The sequence below is a fragment of the Cyclopterus lumpus genome, chromosome 24 (assembly GCF_009769545.1).
Source record: "Cyclopterus lumpus isolate fCycLum1 chromosome 24, fCycLum1.pri, whole genome shotgun sequence".
NCBI classification, from domain to species: domain Eukaryota; kingdom Metazoa; phylum Chordata; class Actinopteri; order Perciformes; family Cyclopteridae; genus Cyclopterus; species Cyclopterus lumpus.
In genome coordinates, this window is record NC_046989.1 from 12,165,259 (window position 1) to 12,185,513 (window position 20,255).

A 20,255-nucleotide genomic window follows, 5' to 3' on the forward strand; every position below is an offset into this window, starting at 1 on the left:
CTGGGTTTATGTGAAAGCACATTCATGGTTTTATTGTAGATTTAAGCACACTTTAAAAGGGGATGTAAAGGACTACATTGCAGAGTTTTTTTGTTTAAAAGAAAGGCTCCCGTGGGAGTGGTGAGAGATTGAGCTGAACTCTATGTCTATATACATTTATTCAGTAATGGTGCAATTAAAGGATGCTCATCGAATCAAATATTGAGAAATATATACATATTGACAACATCTCCTTTTCATCCTCACACTGTACTTAGATCAATATCTTAGTGATCTTTTTGTTACAAGAATAATTTGCCTCCTCACTGTATTTTTACATTTTTTATCCTGTAATGCCAGTAAATATAAATTCAACTTGGAAAAATGTCAAAGGCGAGAAAGAAAGGTTGTGTCCCGTATCAAACACTGAAAACAAAGCATTTAGTTTGCAAAGCTAAATGGGAGAACCAGTTCAAACATGCACAGACTGCTCATGCTACCTCTTCTATTTGTTATAAACAAACCCATGATGCTGCTATACTACTATTACTTTATTTGCAAACCAGATGCATTCCTATAACAATTCTGTGTGAAAGCAATAAGCAAAATATATAAGTTGAATATGCAACACGATGAAGAGTCTACAGCCAAGCTAGCAGCCCGAGGCTGCATTTATGAACATCAGTGCTTTGAGCAAAAAGCTAATGTTCATAACATACTGATGTTTAGCAGGTATAACGTTTAACATGTTCTTCTTCTTAGTTAAGCATGTTGGCATGCTAACATTTGCTAGTTAGCGACACAAACACAAAGTACAGCTGAGGATGATGGTCGGCAGTCTATCACAGGGCTGATATTTATAGACACAACCATCCACAACTACCGGCAATTTAGAGGGGACTGACGGCCAATAGAGCCATTATAGCATGATAAAAATAAATTAAAATGTCCCAGATTCAGGGTTTGGAATAAACCTTTTTCATTGCCTGCCACAGGTACACATATAAATATATATATTTATTGATATGCAATATGTGCAATTTATACTAAACCTTTCACTTTTTATACAGAGAATATTTAGCTAAGGGAACAGAACATTATTCACCGTTGCATTGTTTTCTTTTTGCTCTTTTTGGTTAAGAGCTCTCAGCCTTTGCCCTTGTCATACTCTGTCTCTCTCTCTCTCTCCTTCAGTGGAACTTGACACCTGAAAGCTAGTGAAGTTGATACAGTAACGAGTGGGCGTGCACCTCCATCCAATCATACGCTAACCTTAATAAACGTGTCTTTGTGTTGTGCGTTTTTTCTCTCTGCTAAAGTGGTCCATGGACCTTTTTTTGGCCACTGCCAACCATTTACACACATTTAGCGAGTGATAATTTCAGATTTTCCTGCCCAGATTCTTATAGCAAGTGCAGATGGAAAACATCAAATATGATACGTGGATAACTATTTGATTAAGTCTGACCAAAGAGGCTGAGCATGCTTTGAGCAGTGGTGTCCCACCATGCAGACCCTTCAGGAAACAACCTGCTGTCCACTTCAATTAGCACCACACTGCCTAACCTACATCTGATTAAGTAGCTGTTTAACATGATGGTCTTTCCTCATATTTAATCAGCCTCCAGTGACGTTTAGCTAGTAGAGTAGATAGACACGTTTCTTCTCCCCTCACTTCAGTGACATACACTTCCCAACATTTCCAGAGTAACAAAGCGTTTACAATTCAAAGGATATTGTTAGGAAATCATTGTGCTGATTCTCTTCCCCCCTCTTTCAGTGTTGTTTCATTACGTTAAGACAATAAACAAACGAGACATTGAAGTAAAGTGTGTTAGCAAAATCAAGGGCAAAGATAATTAATCTCTTTCTAAATTCCGTCTATCGATCTCTCTCTGGCTGCTGGTTTTTGCTCACAAAAGGCTTCTATGGACCAAGGGAGCGTCAGCGCTAATAATGTTGATGCTGTGCCAAGCCCAGCTGGTGCTGCCCGGCACAGGGCATCGAGTGTCTGCTCTCCACAGTTGCGGTCTTTAAAAGGCCCTCTCCTCTGCCAACTAGGATCAGAGGGAGGGAGATCACATTGCTGTAATGGACGCAACCAACCTGTGAACCTGTGTGGAGTACAGGAAAGCATCGTGGTATTCAACGTAGCTGCAAATAATATGTGCGTTATCAAAGCACTGCAGGTTGTAATAACACCTAACTAGAGCGTAAAATATACCAATACATTTAGGAAATAAAAACTATGATGTATGTTATTTGATTTAAACTAAACTATTTTTCACAAGGCCCCCTTCAATTTGGTGATCAATGACCAGTGACCAACACATGCACTGAGTGGTATATTTTAAAGAGTAATATTACAGCTAAAATGTGCATGAATGAAGTTCACATGGAAGAGGGGTTCATGTGTCGGTATTCTCTTCAGATTCCAAGCAGCCGTCTGTTACCCAACAGCAACTCTGAGCCAAGTTTCTCCACCAAACGTTGGGAATTGAATCAGACATCTTACAGTATGTGGTTCACACTTACATGCACTAGAAAACAAACAAACACTTGTATGTAAACATGCGTGGAAAAACACCTTCTAACCAGAGCGTAGCTGCCATCAAGCAAAGCCATCCCGCACTGCGTGGGTTGCCCCTACTCTATTCCCAGCAGTGCTTGTTGATGCAGAAATGCATCTGTCCTCTCCCTTTGTCTCCCCCGTCTGTCCACCCCACTGGACATTTCTCTGCATCCCTGCTCCCCCCCTGTTTGTCTTTGTGTACACAGTGCCACTTACTCCAGATGTATACAAATGCAATGATAAAAACATACATACTGTAGTTCTCAATAAGCATACTTGTTCATCTTAATCTTAACAAAACATCCACATAAATAGTTATAACATTACATTAAACCCTGTGGATATGATTTTAGTATTTATTGATCTAGTACCAGCACGTGTATACCGGCCAGTGAGGACAGAAAACACACCTTGAGTGAAAGAAGATGAGCAACCAAGTAAACTGTTGCTGCGGGGATTTATTGTGTCATTGTTTTAATCCATTTCTGATGAGGAAATCCACTGAATTGATAATCGAATGTTGCCTTTATGTAAAAACAATGCAGGCTCTGGATTATGTCTCAAGAGCTAAATTCAGGGGTCCGTGATTTTCAAGCACTGCTTACGTGCAGATTGTAAACGGTGGCAGCGCCTCGTATCAGCCAAGGGTCAGAAGTAGAGAGTTGGTCTTGATTTGTGAAATGTGTTAGGATTAACGGGAGCGGAAATTATCTTATGTTGCAAATTTAGTGAAATGGCACCCATCATGCATAATTTTGTGTCAATCTTTTGTGCGTAGGTATGCACTTTGTATCCCATGGGGGAAAGGCAGATTGCCATTAACGAGTACATGCGGAGGCAAATACATTGAACAGCTACTGCTGAAAAGAATGCTGGCCATGAACAGCATTACATAATTAAAATCTTAAGGACTATAACCATATAAGTATGGAAATACTGTACAACATTTTCACTTAGGTGTTTCAATGCGTCTTTCCCCTTCCCTCTTTCATCATCTTTGTGTCACCAAAAGTAGCTTTTCTGTGTACTACGTGTAGTCAAACAGGGTTTTTAGAACGAAAAAAAGGCAAGTTACTTTCATGAGTTGGGGACAAATTGTGTGTGTGTTTTTGTAATTTTTAATCATTGTCATTAGCAATTATTTCCTGTGCAGCATCCTGGGAAAGTTTGCCGAGCATGCATGTTCTTCTGCTGATTTGAAGTAAAAGGCCTTGCCGAAGGATATCTCAGTAATAGCTGCTGATGGAAAGGAAAAAAATTGTTACATTAGCGGATTGTATTTATTAGTTTGTCAGTATCTTGAGAATCTTCATGCGCCTGTTTTGTTTACAATTAAGCTAACAGGTTAAGCTAACAGGCTTTTGAAAGTGTCACATGTCAACTACAACAGCAACCATATCATGTTAAACATGTTAAACATATTACTCAAATAACCGCTCTCTACCAAAAAGTGAGTCATTATTATGAGCTATTACACAATAATCAGCTGGTCCTCTGGTGTGGTCAAAATAACCTGGAGATGAACAAGCCCAAAACTGTGGAGATGACAGTGGACTTCAAGAGGAGCCCCCCAACACTACCCCCCCTCACCATACTCAACACCACTGTGTCTGCGGTGGAGACCTTCAGGTTTCTGGGATCCACAATCTCCCAGGACCTGAAGTGGGCCACCAACATCAACACCATCTGGAAAAAGGCCCAGCAGAGGTTGTACTTCCTGCGTCAGCTCAGGAAGTACAACCTGCCTCAGGAGCTGCTGATCCTGTTCTACTCCGCCATCATCCAGGTAGCAGCACGAATCTCTGCCTGTCTGACTGACATCTCTCAGTGGATGTCCGCACACCACCTGAAAATTAACCCGGACAAGACTGAACTTCTCCTCCTTCCAGGAAAAGGCTCTCCCACCCACGACCTGACTATTAACTTCAACAACTCAGTGCTGGCTCCGACTCCGACTGCCAGGAACCTCGGAGTGACGCTCGACAGTCAACTCTCCCTGACTGCCAACATTACCGCAACAACACGCTCCTGTAGGTACATGCTGTACAACATCAGGAGAATACGACCACTTCTCACTCAGAAGGCGGCACAGGTTCTGGTTCAGACTCTGGTCATCTCACGGCTGGACTATTGCAACTCCCTCCTGGCAGGTCTACCTGCTAATGCCATTCGACCTCTACAGCTCATCCAGAATGCAGCTGCTCGACTGGTCTTCAACCTCCCGAAATTTACCCACACTACTCCGCTCCTCCGCGACCTTCACTGGTTACCAGTGGCAGCCCGCATCCGCTTCAAAACATTGCTACTTGCGTACCGTGCTGCGAACAGATCGGGTCCGGTCTACATCCAGGACATGGTCAAACCGTACACCCCAGCCCGTTCACTTCGCTCGGCTTCTGCCAATCGGCTTGTAGCTCCTTCAATTCGAGCTAAACACTCAACAAAGTCACGACTGTTTGCTGTGCTGGCTCCTCATTGGTGGAACGAGCTCCCCATTGACATCAGGACAACAGAAAGTCTCTACATCTTCCGTCGCAAACTAAAAACACATCTTTTTTGACAATACCTTGAATAGGGAAGGTAGAGCCGTAGTAGCACTTTAGTAGCACTTAAATGTCTCTTACTCATAGCACTTTGTAGTTTAACACTTTAGTAGCACTTAAATGGCTCTTTAGCACTTTATAGTTTAACGTTATTGAAGAAATTGTACTTGCTTGATTCTTGTTGTTCTGAGTTCGGACTCATGGTCCAAATTGTAAGTCGCTTTGGATAAATGACATGTAATAATGTAAAAAAAAGTAATTCAGTCTGTTCTCTATTCTTCAATCACTGTGTGGTTTGGATCGGCCACCAAACAGGACAGAGACAGACTACAACGCATAGTCAGGTCTGCTGAGAGAACCATTGGTTACAGCCTGCCCTCCATCCTTGTACACCTCCAGAGTCAGGAAGCGGGCTGGAAAGATCACTGCAGACCTTCACGCACTGGACACAAGCTGCTGTTCCAACTCCTCCCCTCTGGTGGGCGCTACAGAGCACTGTACACCAAAACCAGCAGACACAGGAACAGCTTCTTCCCACTGGCCGTCACTCTGATGAACACTTAAACCAGACACATCCATCTGTACTACTTGCACTATCACCACATGCTGCACTAACATCCCCAATTCATTGTCACTGTTGTTGTTTTTGTATTGAACATATATGTTGCTACTCTGTTGTCTTTAATGTCTTTATATATCTATCTTTTTATTTGTATATTACATGTATGTACGACGAGAGCGTACATGTAACCGGAGTCAAATCCCATGTACGTGCACACACACATGGCCAATAAAGCTGATTCTGACTCAGATTCTGAATTGCAGTGTTGACACTGTAGAACAAACCGCCCTCTGTTGTGATAATTATAGCTCAGTGAAATGTAGACATAAATAAAATGATGCAGATGTGAAAGATATCTGGCCCAAACAGTTTTTTATTTTTGTTCAACTTTTCCTCAATTAAATCAGAGTATATACTTAGCTCAGTGAATGGGGATTTAAAAGAATGCCAATTACAACCAAATAGCTCATTAGCTGCAGGCAATAATTAGGCACAGATGGGATATATATACTACAATAATACAATTATCTATCTATCTATCTATCTATCTATCTATCTATCTATCTATCTATCTATCTATCTATCTATCTATCTATCTATCTATCTATCTATCTATCTATCTATCTATCTATCTATCTATCATTAAGCAGGTTGTTGGTCCCTAACTGCTGTTAATTCACATAGAGATGGATAGGGATATGATTAAAGAGTCGAGAATAAACCAACAAGATCACACACGCTTGCACGTTCACACGTTCACACACACGCACACACACACATACACACACACACACACACACACGTCGGAGTGCGTTTGTGGCTGCGAGCTTGCACTGGGCCGAAGAGGGGCTTCTCATTATGTATCCTATCCTGAGAGGCCACACTCGGCCTCACCCAAGGCTCAAAGTGTCACTGTGATTATACACTACCCCGCATTAATGCGAGCCAAGTGGCGTGATAGTACATCACATTCACCTCTCCACGTTCTCCTCATTCTCATCAACTACCCTCCTGCTGCCGCCATCTCACCTTCCCCATCCCGCTAACCCTACTCCTCCTCCCATCTCAGTCAATCAATCCTTCATGAAATCACAAGGTGACACGGATGGCGTTGCCCTGGTAACCATCGTTACAAAACTGTTGCCTGGTCACCGAGCACAAACAAGCCCGGAGCCCAGCAAGGCTTCTGTGTTGGAGAGAATGAGAACAAGGTATGAGAGAAGGGAAATAAAAGGCTGGAAGGAGGGTTGGGAAAGGGGTGAAGGTCACACACTGGCTGCTGTAGGCCACTTTCATTTAATGATACCCTTAAGGTGGCTTTTCAGCAACGAGCACTGCAGCATAAATTTCAGGCAGATCTGTAAATTAATTAAGTCCATTTTAGTTGCAGAAAAATCTGATTATTCTATTTCAGACGTTTATAATGTAGGTATGTGCTATTTTTCAAATTCACCAGCAAAACTGTTTTTCCATTAATCCTTTATTATACCAATAAAATGACAATGTTTTTATATTCGTACTGCTGTTTCTTCATTGACGCATTCTAAGGAATCCTCTTAGGGCGAAACACTCTTAAGAATAAAATACATCGGAGCCGGGATTTATAAAAAGAGCACTTTAATGAAGTACTTTATCAAGCTTGCAGGAGCCTTTGGACGCATTATTCATTATTTAATGGCTGTTCTAGTCCAGTGAGATATGTCAATATGTAGTATAGGATCTGACAAAATGATTCATGCAATGCTAATGAATCAATTCAACGTTTTCCACGAATATAATTTCCGGTGGAGGAAAAACAATCTAGTGATTTAGCCTCTCTATGCATTGCATTAATCTTTTTACATACATACAGTAACTGCTTTGCTTGAGTTTGACACATGCGAAAAAGAATACACACACTGTTGTTTGAGGAAAATAGATATGATATTACTATATTTAAAGATGTTAGTACTGTATATTCAAAGTGAACTATATATAGTGTGAATTAAGGCTCCTTTCGTCTTTAAGTATTTGATGAAAAGACAAGTCTTTCTTTACTCAGATTAATGATACCAGATTTTAGCTGGCCAGAAGAAAGAAAAGCTGGAAAAAGAAGGTGTTTGTCTGCAAGGGAAGGCGCTATGAGGGAGGTGGAGTAAATTCACTGTGTACAACAACACCCTGAGAGGGACCTTGAATGTCCCATTCCCTTTTTCACTTTCAAATCACCTTATCCCATGATTTTTTGGATACCATCCTAAAAATCCAAGGCCATTATTTCCATCCAATTTGTTCCCTCTCTCTGCATGAACACTGACAGATTGTCACATTTTGGCCACGATCCCAGAGGAGAGTTGTGAAAGGCAGGAGGGCAGATAAACGTCTATTACCATTCACACCGCCTCATTACGGAGCATTTAGACCCAGGAGCACCACGCAGAGGGCGTTCAAGGTGCTCCTCTGCCCAACCCAGGGGCCCTGTACCATGGGACTTGTGATTGACACTTGACTTTAAAAAAAAAATGATGATGCACAGTCACATTGCTGCATACATATACATATATATGTATATATATATATATATATATACTGTATATATATTTTATTCCAGCAACAAACACAAATACAACAACAATAAAGATCATTATATTATTATTATTACACACGTGCTGGCAGATCAAAGCCCTAAAGATGGCTTCAGATGGATTTGGTCCTTTCGACATATAAGAATGAATTGCAGCTATAAACATGTTTTTGCATCCACAGCATAACATTTGCATTACGTAAGCAGCATATAAGAGTTTGAGCCTACTGTCATGAATCCATCCAGCAGGCCTGAGTCCGGTTTGGGTGGGGCTTGTAGCCGCTCCATTGACCACTTCTCGATGATTGACGACACCTGAGAGCTTTCTGTGTTGAGGATGCGAAACCCAGTCATGTTGACTCCGCTGTAACGATAGGGCTCCATGTCGAGAGCAAAAAGGTCCTGGATGCATAAAGATGAAAGTCTAGATGTGTTTAAGCTGCACACTATGATTGATTTATCATCTTTGCTTGTACACCTGGGCACTTCTCACCTGTCCTCAATGATCAAGATCAGATATTTGAGTGGCAGCTTTAACAAGTGATTGCAGAAGAGTGCGGTTGAAGGTATTTCAGGAGCTATTTTATCTCATGCTGAGACAGCAGCTTCGATGAAGTCAATGTGTTCAAGGTTACAGGCAGGCTTTTGGTGGACTGCCATCTATCATGTGGAAGTTAAAGGACAACCCGATCGTCCTGCATACAGCATGTCTGGCATCTCACCAGGCAGATGTCTTTGGGATGCAACAACACAGTTGACAGAACAACAGCAGGTGATGGACGCAGAATGGGGGTGCCACGGTCAATGTGTGCTGTCCTATTCCTAAAGCCGAATGGATGGCTCGGTACCAGTATACAGCAGCTTTGGCGGGCACAGTGGCCTCCAACCGGCCAAACACTGGCTGATGTTAATAACGTAGGCATGTTTCCACCCCGACAAGCGGCAGCATACAGCTGACAGAGGCCTATAATCATTATTCTCTTTTCTTTCCCAATGACATACCTGCTGTCGATCACTCCCCCTTTCATCTAACCATGTTCTTCTGTGGATGCACACAGGCTAGTTACATGTCCTGTGCACTGGTAAATGCCTTTTTCAGGTTTTCTTCGACCTTTCACTCAGACCATCCATTTGTGCTCCAAACAACACAGCATGCCATTTGTTTGTTAGCTATAATTAACCAAATTGGAGACAGTCTCTTCTGCTCAGGGCTATTATCTGAGCTCTCGGTCTTCTCTGGGCTCAGTAAAGATGTGCTGCTGTTTATCTGCAACGTAGCGAGCACTCTTTGTAGTGGATAGATGAAAGAACTTCAATCGCTGCCAGAGTCAGAATAAAATAGATCCAAATGCTTTTGTTTCCTACACTCAGGGTTGTGGAAAGCCACATGCGGGGAGATGGTTGGTGAAGCATTGGGAAAAATTCACTGAAGTTCAACTTTCAGATCTGATACTTTAAAATGCAGAGAGTATATTTATAATAAAATGCATGACAATGAGTCTGCTTTTCAATGTTAATCATTTCTATCAGCAAGAATGCAGGTTGTAGTTAAGGTTCATAATGGTTGACACAAAAGGAAAATAATAGCATGTTTTTCTTTGACTGGCTCCTGGTTGAGTCATATTTAATGTTATTGTGAGAGAAAAACTGCTTTGACACTTAGACAGATGATGTATTTTTGTCTGGCAAGAAGCTCTGCAAAAAAACAGGAAAAACCCCAAACAAAGACATGTTCAAGTATATAGTACTTACAAAAAATAACAAAATAGTATATAATTGCCTTTGTAAGAATAAAAGGAGTGCCAGCGTACTCACCAGGGTAGTAAAAATATAATGGTAGTACTCTGTCATCATACCCATGGCCAGGGCCTACGGGGGGAAAAAAGAACATTAGGTAGTAACTAAAATAGCTTAATGAACATGTGACTATTAATTTCATTTTAATTCTTCATTTAGTCTGTAACCTGTATAGTCTGACACTAGCATCTCTGAGAAAAGAATCATTTGTACTTTAGAAGAGACCATTTTGATTTGGTGATTGATTGAGAGAAATATTGAATTATATCATAACACTTGTGGCCATAATAAATACAAGAAAGCATTGCAGTTCTTGGATAAAAAAATACTGTCTATAAACGTTAACCTTTTCTGAGTGTGTTAAAAGCCATTATCAAACTGTTTATCTTTTGTTTTAGAGACAAAGTATTCACCAACAATACATATTATTGTTGCTTCCCATAGACACAGCTGTAATAAGGCTGTGATAATTCACACATTGCAATATGCTTCCGAGAAGACTTCAGTTCAATAGGAACCCCCACCATTCTTATAAATAATATTCCTCTGTAGAATTAATTTAACATGCCTGTGAGCAGAATTAGACTTTCTAATTAAAAAACCTTTATTGTGCAATGGAGAGCTTCCATTATGACGGGTCAGTAGTAGAGATCTAATATTCTAGAAAGAGATTAAGGACACGAAGAGCAGAACATAGGATCTAAATCATTTGCATCAGTGCTTAAAGAGAGAAGCAGTAATAAAGGGAACACTCTGCTGTATAAGTTTATTGTTTCAGAGCATACACATAATGACTTTGAGTCTATGTATTGAGTATCACATTTCTATAAAGGGAAATTATGTACATTTGAGGTAATATCGTTTTCATTTAATTCAGGAAACCCTATCCTATTTATAAATGTAGCACAATAATGCATTAATTTAACTGCTTTTACTATCCATCCATCCATCCATTTTCAATACCGCTTATCCTCATTAGGGTCGCGGGGCGCTGGAGCCTATCCCAGCTGACATAGGGCGAAGGCAGGGGACACCCTGGACAGGCCGCCAGTCCATCGAGGGCACATGTAGGGACATACAACCATTCACTCTCACATTCACACCTATGGGCAATTTAGAGATCAATTAACCTGCAGCATGTATTTGGACTGTCGGAGGAAGCCGGAGAGCCCGGAGAGACTGGGAATCGAACCCGCGGCCCTCTTGCTGTGAGGCGACAGTGCTAGCCACTACACCACCGTGCTTTTACTATTTACATATTAAATGTGAATATTTTGGATCCCCAAATTATTGAATATATATGTAATATACATGTTTTTATGTATATAAATGAAATAATATGTATAAATCATAGGTGAAAACTGAATTGTCACTGAGAGTGATATTTTGAAATTCGACATTATAAAATGAAAAGTGATATTGTGAAAATAAAATCACATTTAAGGAACTCTTATACAACTCTGTTATTATTAGAATAATACTAATTTGATAGCTTTACATAATTAGTTTACATTTATAATAAATAAATAAATTCCACAATGTATTCTCCATCCATCCATCCATTATCACCCGCTTATCCGGGGTCGGGTCGCGGTGGCAGCAGGTTCAGCAGGCCGACCCAGGCTTCCCTCTCACCCGCAGCACTTTCCAGCTCATTCTGGGGGATCCCGAGGCGTTCCAAGGCCAGCCGGGAGATATAATCCCTCCAGCGTGTCCTCGGTCTTCCCCGGGGCCTCCTACCAGTTGGACGTGCCCGGAAAACCTCTAATGGGAGGCGTCCAGGAGGCATCCTAACTAGATGCCCGAACCACCTCAGCTGACTCCTTTCGACACGAAGGAGCAGCGACTCGACTCCAAGCTCCCCCCTGATGTCCGAGCTCCTTACCCTATCTCTAAGGCTGAGCCCGGCCACCCTACGGAGGAAGCTCATTTCGGCCGCTTGTATCCGAGATCTCGTTCTTTCGGTCACGACCCAGAGTTCGTGACCATAGGTGAGGGTTGGAACGTAGACCGACCAGTAAATGGAGAGCTTTGCCTTCCGGCTCAGCTCCCTCTTCACTAAGACGGACCGGTACAGCGCCTGTTTTACTGCTGCAGCCGCACCGATCCGCCTATCGATCTCCCGCTCCACCTTACCCTCACTCGTGAACAAGACCCCGAGATACTTGAACTCCTTCGCTTGGGGTAGGCAGTTTGCCCCAATTCTCATGTTTATTTAACATACATTTATTGAAATGACTATTCATTTTAGAATAATTCATTTATTAATCAATTTATTTCATATTAATTACTTTGGGGTACTATACATAGTCCCCAGGTTTGCCTTTGTTGCAATGAATGAAATAAACAGGGCTCATACCTGTTTAAGGATCCAGGCAGCCATCTCGTGTCCACAATCAAAGATGACATGGAACTCCTTTGCCTTCTTCATCTCCTTCAGAAGTGGCTTGGCATCCTTGGTCTCCGTGGGCAGCTGTCGGATCTTCAAACGAATGTTGTATCGTGACGGTGCCTTGATCAGCTCCTGCAGTCGAATGAGACCTGCAGACAAAGAGGACACATATTGCGAAAAAGGAATTTTAAAGACGCAGCCACATCGTGTTTGATCTGCTGCCATTTTTAAGTATCCACGATGCCGAGGAGGCCGTGAAAAACAACTGGATTCAGGTTTTCTCAGCAGAAAAAAGGCTCATATGCATGCCTTCCTAATCCACAGTCTATTGATCCTCCTACTCATGCTTGGCAAGCAAACAGACTGCTACAGACCTATCAAGAGAATTAACACCAACCCAGCACATTGAACCCTTTTGTACCGAAAGCACAAAATGGAAAGAACCTCAATCTGCACCCTCCTACAGAAACTTGCAATCCCATAGAAGACTCCAAAATGTTAATTTGGTCTTGTCTTCCATGATACCGAACAGCAGCATGGAAAAGGTTCAATCTTATCCTGATGGAAAGCTGCGGTCAATCCCGCCTCTCCGGTCTCTCTCACACACTTCAGATGTGCTCTGATGAGAGAGGCTCTGTTTGCCCAGTTTGTACTTACCCCTAGGGAGCCTGCCGTCACATATTGAGCTACAATCTTCACCTTCCAATTCTCGGCCACACACTCAGGGAGAAAGCTCTCCGGGAGATACTGCGATGAGATTACAATGAGTTTCTCCCTCCGTAAAGAACTTCAGAGTGCGGGATGAAAGAGGCCGGATTGATGGGAGAGATGATTACTTGTCATGGGTATAAAAATGGATGGAGCCGTGAGGATAGTTGGAGAGGGAACTGTAGAGAGATAGGATTTTTTTTCGTGGAACCACTTTGGGATAGCTCAGCCTATTTTTTATTTTGAAATGAAGTGCTGTGTGACTAGTTTAATGGTCTTACTGTGAGTGGGGCTGTGTCTCCCTGAGGCCTATAGAAGGATTGGTGTGAAAAAGCCACATACAGGTCTTGTTGTGAACAGTACTGTTCTAACAAGTAACACCGAACCACCTAGAGATTTCTTCAGGTAATCCCAATAGATCCCTACTCTAGGGCCTGTACACATCTCCCTGTTTATGTTCGTGCCGACACTTTGGGAGGTGTTAAGCAAGAAAATAAAAACTGTCAAGGGAGCTCAACGTTTGAGAAACACTGTCACTGTCGATGTTTGTGAGCTCTGGCTAATGCCTTCAGACTTTCCCCCTGGATCTCCTAACGGCTGTGTGTGAATATTTTATCCCCTCCGATAGTTTTTCCTGCCAGCCGTCAGATAGGCTCCAATCAGCAGTGCGGGGCCCTGGAGCATGAAGCTGTGTGATTACAGCCCGGGACCAGGTGGAAGCTGTGGGGGAAAGCAACGTGGCTATGCAGCTGTCACACTTTTCAGGGCGTCAGGTGTGTTATAGCTGAAACACTCGGCAGAGGAGGCCCGAGCCACTTCTCTCTGACAGAGAGAGAGAGGCGAGAGGTCACCTTTTGCCATCTCACTGGGGCAGTTTGCTGGAGAATGAGGGTGTTAACATACTGAGCTCCAAGGCAGGAAGCAAAGAGAGGTCAAGGAGATGAATCAGAATAATGTGGCAAGTGGGACGAGTCATTGGGATACACAGTCCGAGGTTAGCGTACGGCGCTAGCATGCTGCAGGATTGGCGGTTATAGAGATGATGGAAGAAGCAAAATAGCAGTAAAACTATCACACTGCTTGTTAAAAGGAACAAAACAGGTTTTAAATTTCTATTTAGCCGCCCAATTTAGGATGTCAACTCCAAGAAAAAATACTAATTTGCTCAGAGTAGGGAGAGAATTCATTATGCAACCTGTCTAAAATGTATAGCTCCTCTCAACTCAGTCTAATTTACCTACATGAAGCTGTCAACCACATCACGCCAAATAGCTCATAAATTTCGAATGAGCATTTGAATATTGTTATCTTCTCTGGAGCGATTAGTCGCATAACAATATCCCTGCACTCAAGCTAAAATACGACTTGCATATTATGAGTCTCTTCACAAAGTCACAGGACAGACAAAATGGCTCACAGACACATTTGATAGACACCCTTTAGAAATCAAGTGTCTCTGTGTTATTAACGTCTGTTGTCAGCCCCCACATACAACTCTGCATTGCATTAATCTGAAGAGACACTGGGTCATTCTGGGTAATGCCGTTCTTTTTTTTTCTATGCTTCTGCTTCCTCTCCTGGAAGACTGACATGGGCAGCACCTGCAGGACTGAGGCAGAACAGTAAGCTATTGATTTCTGAATTAACTTGACAGGTTACAAAGCACTCACTGAACTCTGAGCTGCAGTGCTTCTTTTCTAGTTCACCTAGTACCTCTTTTCTTCTGGACATTTTAAGGTGTGAAGGCTGCAGGTTTAAAACACTGTCACACTAAGCAGGCAAAACGGAAGCACCGCAGAGATGAAGACAGACACCGACTGTACCTGTACCTGTGCTGTCGTCATACACCACAGTGACTGTTCTCCACTTGAAGAAGTGCACCAGGTCGAGGATGGCTCTACTGAAGGAGGAGAAGTCGGGATACAGGCTGACATAGTACGAATCCCTGTTGTCTGACACTTGATGCTTCCATTTGGTCTGGACATGGGGCACTCCCAACGCATTGCAGATGGATTGGACTGCATTGGCCGATGAGCTGTGTGAGGGGCCAAAAATGGCCGCCACCCCGAGGGAAAGCTGATCACATGCTAGTAGGGTAACAAGAAGAAGAAGGAACAAGTTAGCTTAATGCTAATGGTAACAGCCCCAACTAGAGGGGGGGCTCGTTTTGTTTGTCAGAACAAACATGCATGGATACGAGCACATGGGTAATGCAGTACACATCTCTGCCAAGAGTTTTAGACCATTCCACTAATCTAAAAACAACATTTACTAAAGTAGTGTTTAGTCCGACAACTATTCCATGATAGTGCATACAATTTACATTCAAAATATTTACAATCAAAATATTGGTAAATACAGCGCACCATTGAGTTGGATCTCAGACACAGCCAGTGCCTCTGTTTGTCTGCACTCTTTGGTATTTAATGTTCAGAAACAGAAACATGTTGGAACCGAGTCTTGGATGATTTATTTATTACTCGTTTTGTAATTTTTAAATATAGTCTTCCCTGTTAAGAGTACGTTTCTCAAATGCATTGGAGCCACATGACTAACCATTTATTTCTTCACTTTCGAAAATAAGTTGTTTGCAATCAAAAAGATCTGTTAAACAATTTTAATAGCATCTCTCCCAACTCACCTTTCCTGGAGGCTTCAAAGCTGTCAAAGATGTTTATTCTCTGGATGTCATAGGTCAGCGTGGTGTTAGGGAGCAAGGTGCGGTTCCTGTTGATTGTGTTCAAGGCAAATTTAAAGGCTAGTTCCTCTGCTCCGGAAGGGCCGCTCTCAATGGATTCAAATATTCCTCCTGAGGGTTAAAGTAAAAAAAGTAACAGCTGAGAACAATCCCTCTGAATAACCACTTGCTTCTCCTGTAATAACAGCAGATTCCCTGAATTAACACAATTGACATTCAAGAAAATGGTCGATATGATGCAGGCAATTACAGCTCAGGCAGTTATCGTTTTTTAAAACTGGTGCTATTGTGTGCAACACTTTACACAGCTCAGTCGGACGTTGACATGGAGCTGATTTACAGCGCCGAAAAAGGAGTCTGGATCTCAGCTAATTTGAATTCTGTGGCAGTTGTCAGTGTAATTATAGGCAATTAGCTACATTAGGAGGTGAGTTCAGGGGTGAGTGCCCTTCTTTAACTCCCTCAGTCAGCTTTGGCAGAAAGGTTCACTCTTCCACTTTGTCCCATTGATTTCAACGATTCTCAAATGAGAGGCGAGCAAAGAAAGACAAGAGCGCAGGGAGTGAGGGCAAAAAGACAAAAAAAGTGGAGGAAAGGAAAAACAGAGCCATGGGAGGAACCAGTGAGATATGTAACGAGGAATAGAAAGAAGGACAGGAGCAGAAAGACAGACAACGTGAAGGAGAAGGCCAATCAAATCAGAAAGCATCAGGAAGCTTTTAATTATACTCATTAAAAACAAATCGACTCGGAGGATGACATTATTATTTCTGCGACATATTTGACTGTTGATTTTTAATGGGAGAGCATCCTGAAGGGAGGTTCATGCTGTGCCTGCCTGAGAAATCTTGTTAACTTTTAGATATATGTGATTCACACCTCGGGATGCTCATTATTTGTCAAAGTAAAAGCCTACAACACAAAAATAAACAATACACGCTGTTTCACCACACCGCATGAGCCAGACAATATAATTACCATCGCAAAGTAAGGTGTTGTGAACTTAAAACAGCTCCTCTCAGAATTATTTTGAGCTGAAGAAAAAAGAATAAAGCTCCAGATGGTCCATCAATGTGGTTCAGAATCCGAAACTAAGGAAGAAAAAGTTTGAACAGACTACACATGTGTTTCATCTAAAGATTATGAAAAGACATTTTTTACCTGCATTCATTTGACAATCAACAAAAACTCAAATCAAATGTACGTGCTCATTTTTAATATTTAGTTTTGATCCATCAAATATACAAACGAGGACATACAGGTGTTATTGGGGTCATAGAGAATAATGATGAGTACTTTTAAAGAGGTAAAGTCATGTTGTAGGTGGTGCAATACGCAATACGCTAATATTACAATTTACAATGTTACAAGGTATTTGTCAAACAACTGAAATAGCTGTAGAGTGAAGCAACTACTTTAAACTTTCCGAAAAGAAAAAAAAGCGAACCGGCGTTACGAAAGCTGGTACACCTTTAAGAATGGACAAAATCCTGAGAAAGCTTTACAGAAATCAAACTTAAAAGAGAATGTATGACGTGACGGGAAAAAAAAGATGAAAGGGGGTTGTGAGAGCGGCTCTGAGAAAAGGTTCAGCAGTCCGTCCACGGCGGCCATCCTCTCGGAGGACAGAGAGTCGGTTTGACGAAGTCCAAACGTTTAAAGACTGTTTATCGATTCAATTACAGAGAGGGAAGGAAAAGAGAATGAAAGAGAAGAAGACAGAGGGAGTGAGGCCATTTTTAAAGAGTGGAGAAAGAGTGAGATATGTACTGTAACAGACACAGCAGATATAAATAGCTGCCGGCCATGACAGGAAGGGATAGAGAGGGAATGCAGGAGGGAAAAGATGTCATTAATTTGAGTTTTATCACTGTCACCATGGCTCACATATATGCTGTGCTTCCTTACTTTATGTTATAGTATTTTATTTTACAAGTATTGTCCAGTAGAGAATAGAAGAAGGTGACATGGAAGATGAATATTCAGAGTAAACCTGTAAAAGCACTTTTGTTTATGTTTTGTACTTCACTGTCATTGAGTGATGATAATGAGGTTATCATGCATTAGTCTTCATATACAGCAATGGGATGTGAACATGCTGCTATTCATTGGATTTTATTTCAATGAAATTGCACATTAATCTGAAAAAGAGCGAATACCAGAGAATCACCATTAAAGATGATTGGAATCGTGTCAGTCTGACCTAATAGATAATAATTACACTATTGCCCCGAGGGAGCAGACTGAGCTGCACTGGCCTGTTCAACGAGTTTGAAAATGAGCATAAGGATATTAAGTCATGCTCATCGGATTTCTTTGACATGCTGTATGACTTGGACATGCTGGTTTGAAACTAACTGCGTATTTTATTTAAACTAAATGATGAAGGTAACATTAAGCTTCCTTCACAAACTGAATTTTGGTACTAATTGAGCTTGCATATTCACCGTCTACCCATCCTCCTCTTCCTAGTTGTGATCCATCTGATTGCAGGTGTGTGAGTTACAGCTGAGATAATCAGTGTGTGTGTGTGTGTGCGTGTGTGTGTGTGTGCGTGTGTGTGTGTCCACCGGTGTGTGAATTATGGTGCCATCTTTGGGACGGGTGTGAATTATAGTGCAAATTAAAGCTCTGAGTGAGTTATGATCTGGATAATCACCCTGACGAGGAAACAGGCCTGGTGCTCTGTGTGTGTGTGTGTGTGTGTGTGTGTGTGTGAGAGAGAGCATGAGCAGAAAGTGTAAAGGAAAAGAGGGGGGACTTTATGTAAATTTGACTCCCTTTTAATGTTTGTTCACAGTTAAGATTGTAAAGTGACTTTGTCAATAATACTATTTCTGACAGAAATACGTTTTCTTTTGAATAGAAATCATTCATACATCCCAAGCAATAGTAATAAACAGATCTTTTAATATATGGACAGGTGATGTAAGTGTGTATCACTGATGGTAAAATGTATTCTACTGCTCACATGCTGCTCTGAACAAGAATTACAATGTTCACCATATTTCAGTGACTTCAGTTCTCTGTAATTACGAGTAGAGAAAGTGAATTTAGTAATAAAAGAAAAATACTTACTAACTAAACCATAAAGGAAAATACAATTAGCCCTCTCCACTCAAGGATGCTCTTGTTCACTGGAAGATGGGAATCAGATATGTTGCCATGGCGACTCATGCATATATGCTATGGCTGAGAGGCATCTGCAGTTTTGAAATCTGGGCAGCTGATTGGTGGAGGAAGGGCGTTGTGATAGTGTGGACAGCCTGTCTCTGTGACTAATGGCCAGCAGTGCAGCTGCAGGATAGTGGTGGGCTGTAAGGTGGGTGCCATGGCAACCAGCGAGCAACCCTGTCGGTAGGGCAAGTGGCCCAGGTATGAACGTGAAGTAGCTCAGTTAGGCAGGACCTCCACCCACCACACCCTGAAACCCTGGACTATTTATATCTCCTTCCGCCTTTCAGCCGGCGCTTGGAGCCAATAGACAAGAGGCAAAAGTGATGGAAAAGCTCCATGAATAGCCCTGAAATTCCCGATGGGAGCGCTCCCTGACATGTTTGGCGGTGAATGGGACATGATGCATGAAGTCCTGCAGAGTGTCGCTGGCCCTGGTCATTAATCTGAAGATCCCCTTGCGGTAGACTGACCTTCCTATGCTGCACAAGGGCCAATTCTCTGTCACGCTGAAAATCCCCAGAAATCTGAGCAGGGCATAGAATACATCAACTGTGCAGGATGCTCTGTAGTGTGATATCACACAAATAAAGCATTATTTCAAGGGAATTAAGTCTTTGCTTACAACATATTATATTTTATTGTGTTTTGGTGTGTTGGTATATTCTACATACACATGCTTCTTTAATATTGTTAGGGGCAGATGTGAAACATAACAGTGTTTTATTAGAGATAAGGAAAGCATTAAACTTGGTTAATAGAGGTAGATTTTATAAGCTTGATAGAGATCTTTCTTGAGCCTAGTAAACTTGTTTAGAAGCCAAACTTTAGCCTAAATCAAATGAGAGATATAGGAGTAAAATCAATGGAGTGACATACAAGTATTAGAAAAGAATAGAGTAAAGAGCTGAATAGGAATCCAGGTGTTATATAGCATCAAATACCAATATTAAAAAGTTTCCGCAACCCAAGAGAAAAACAGTTAAAAACACAAACAAGCACAAAAAAAGTCAACCAATACCGTGAGTCATCAATCAATCACTCTAGAGTTATGGAAACTGAACATGAAACCATTAGAAAGGAGCTTATGTTAACATCAGTTTAACTGTTGTAATCTGACTTGTTCGACTTGTTCTGTGTTTTTTTTATCCAGGGTGCAATCACTCTTGTCAGCCTAAAGGCTCTTGACACTGGACTGGACTGTCACCTGCCACTGCTCCCCCTTAAGCCTCAGGCTGACTCATACTGCAACATACTCGTGTGAACA

General features: G+C 41.8%; 1 protein-coding gene across 2 annotated transcripts in view; it reads right to left on the minus strand.

Annotated features, from left to right (window-relative positions):
- The window catches only part of LOC117727440 (glutamate receptor ionotropic, kainate 2-like), a 52,720-nt gene that overhangs the window by 20,810 nt on the left and 11,655 nt on the right, over nucleotides 1-20,255 (minus strand). Inside the window, exons 2-6 of one of the 2 annotated variants that reach the window (XM_034527758.1) lie at nucleotides 15,758-15,925; nucleotides 14,946-15,203; nucleotides 12,376-12,557; nucleotides 10,035-10,088; nucleotides 8,448-8,621 (exon numbers count right to left, since the gene is read on the minus strand). In XM_034527758.1, the coding sequence (XP_034383649.1) occupies nucleotides 8,448-8,621; nucleotides 10,035-10,088; nucleotides 12,376-12,557; nucleotides 14,946-15,203; nucleotides 15,758-15,925 (836 nt within the window). Of the gene's footprint in view, nucleotides 1-8,447; nucleotides 8,622-10,034; nucleotides 10,089-12,375; nucleotides 12,558-14,939; nucleotides 15,204-15,757; nucleotides 15,926-20,255 lie in introns of both variants that reach the window. The other variant, XM_034527757.1, reaches the window with a different exon arrangement.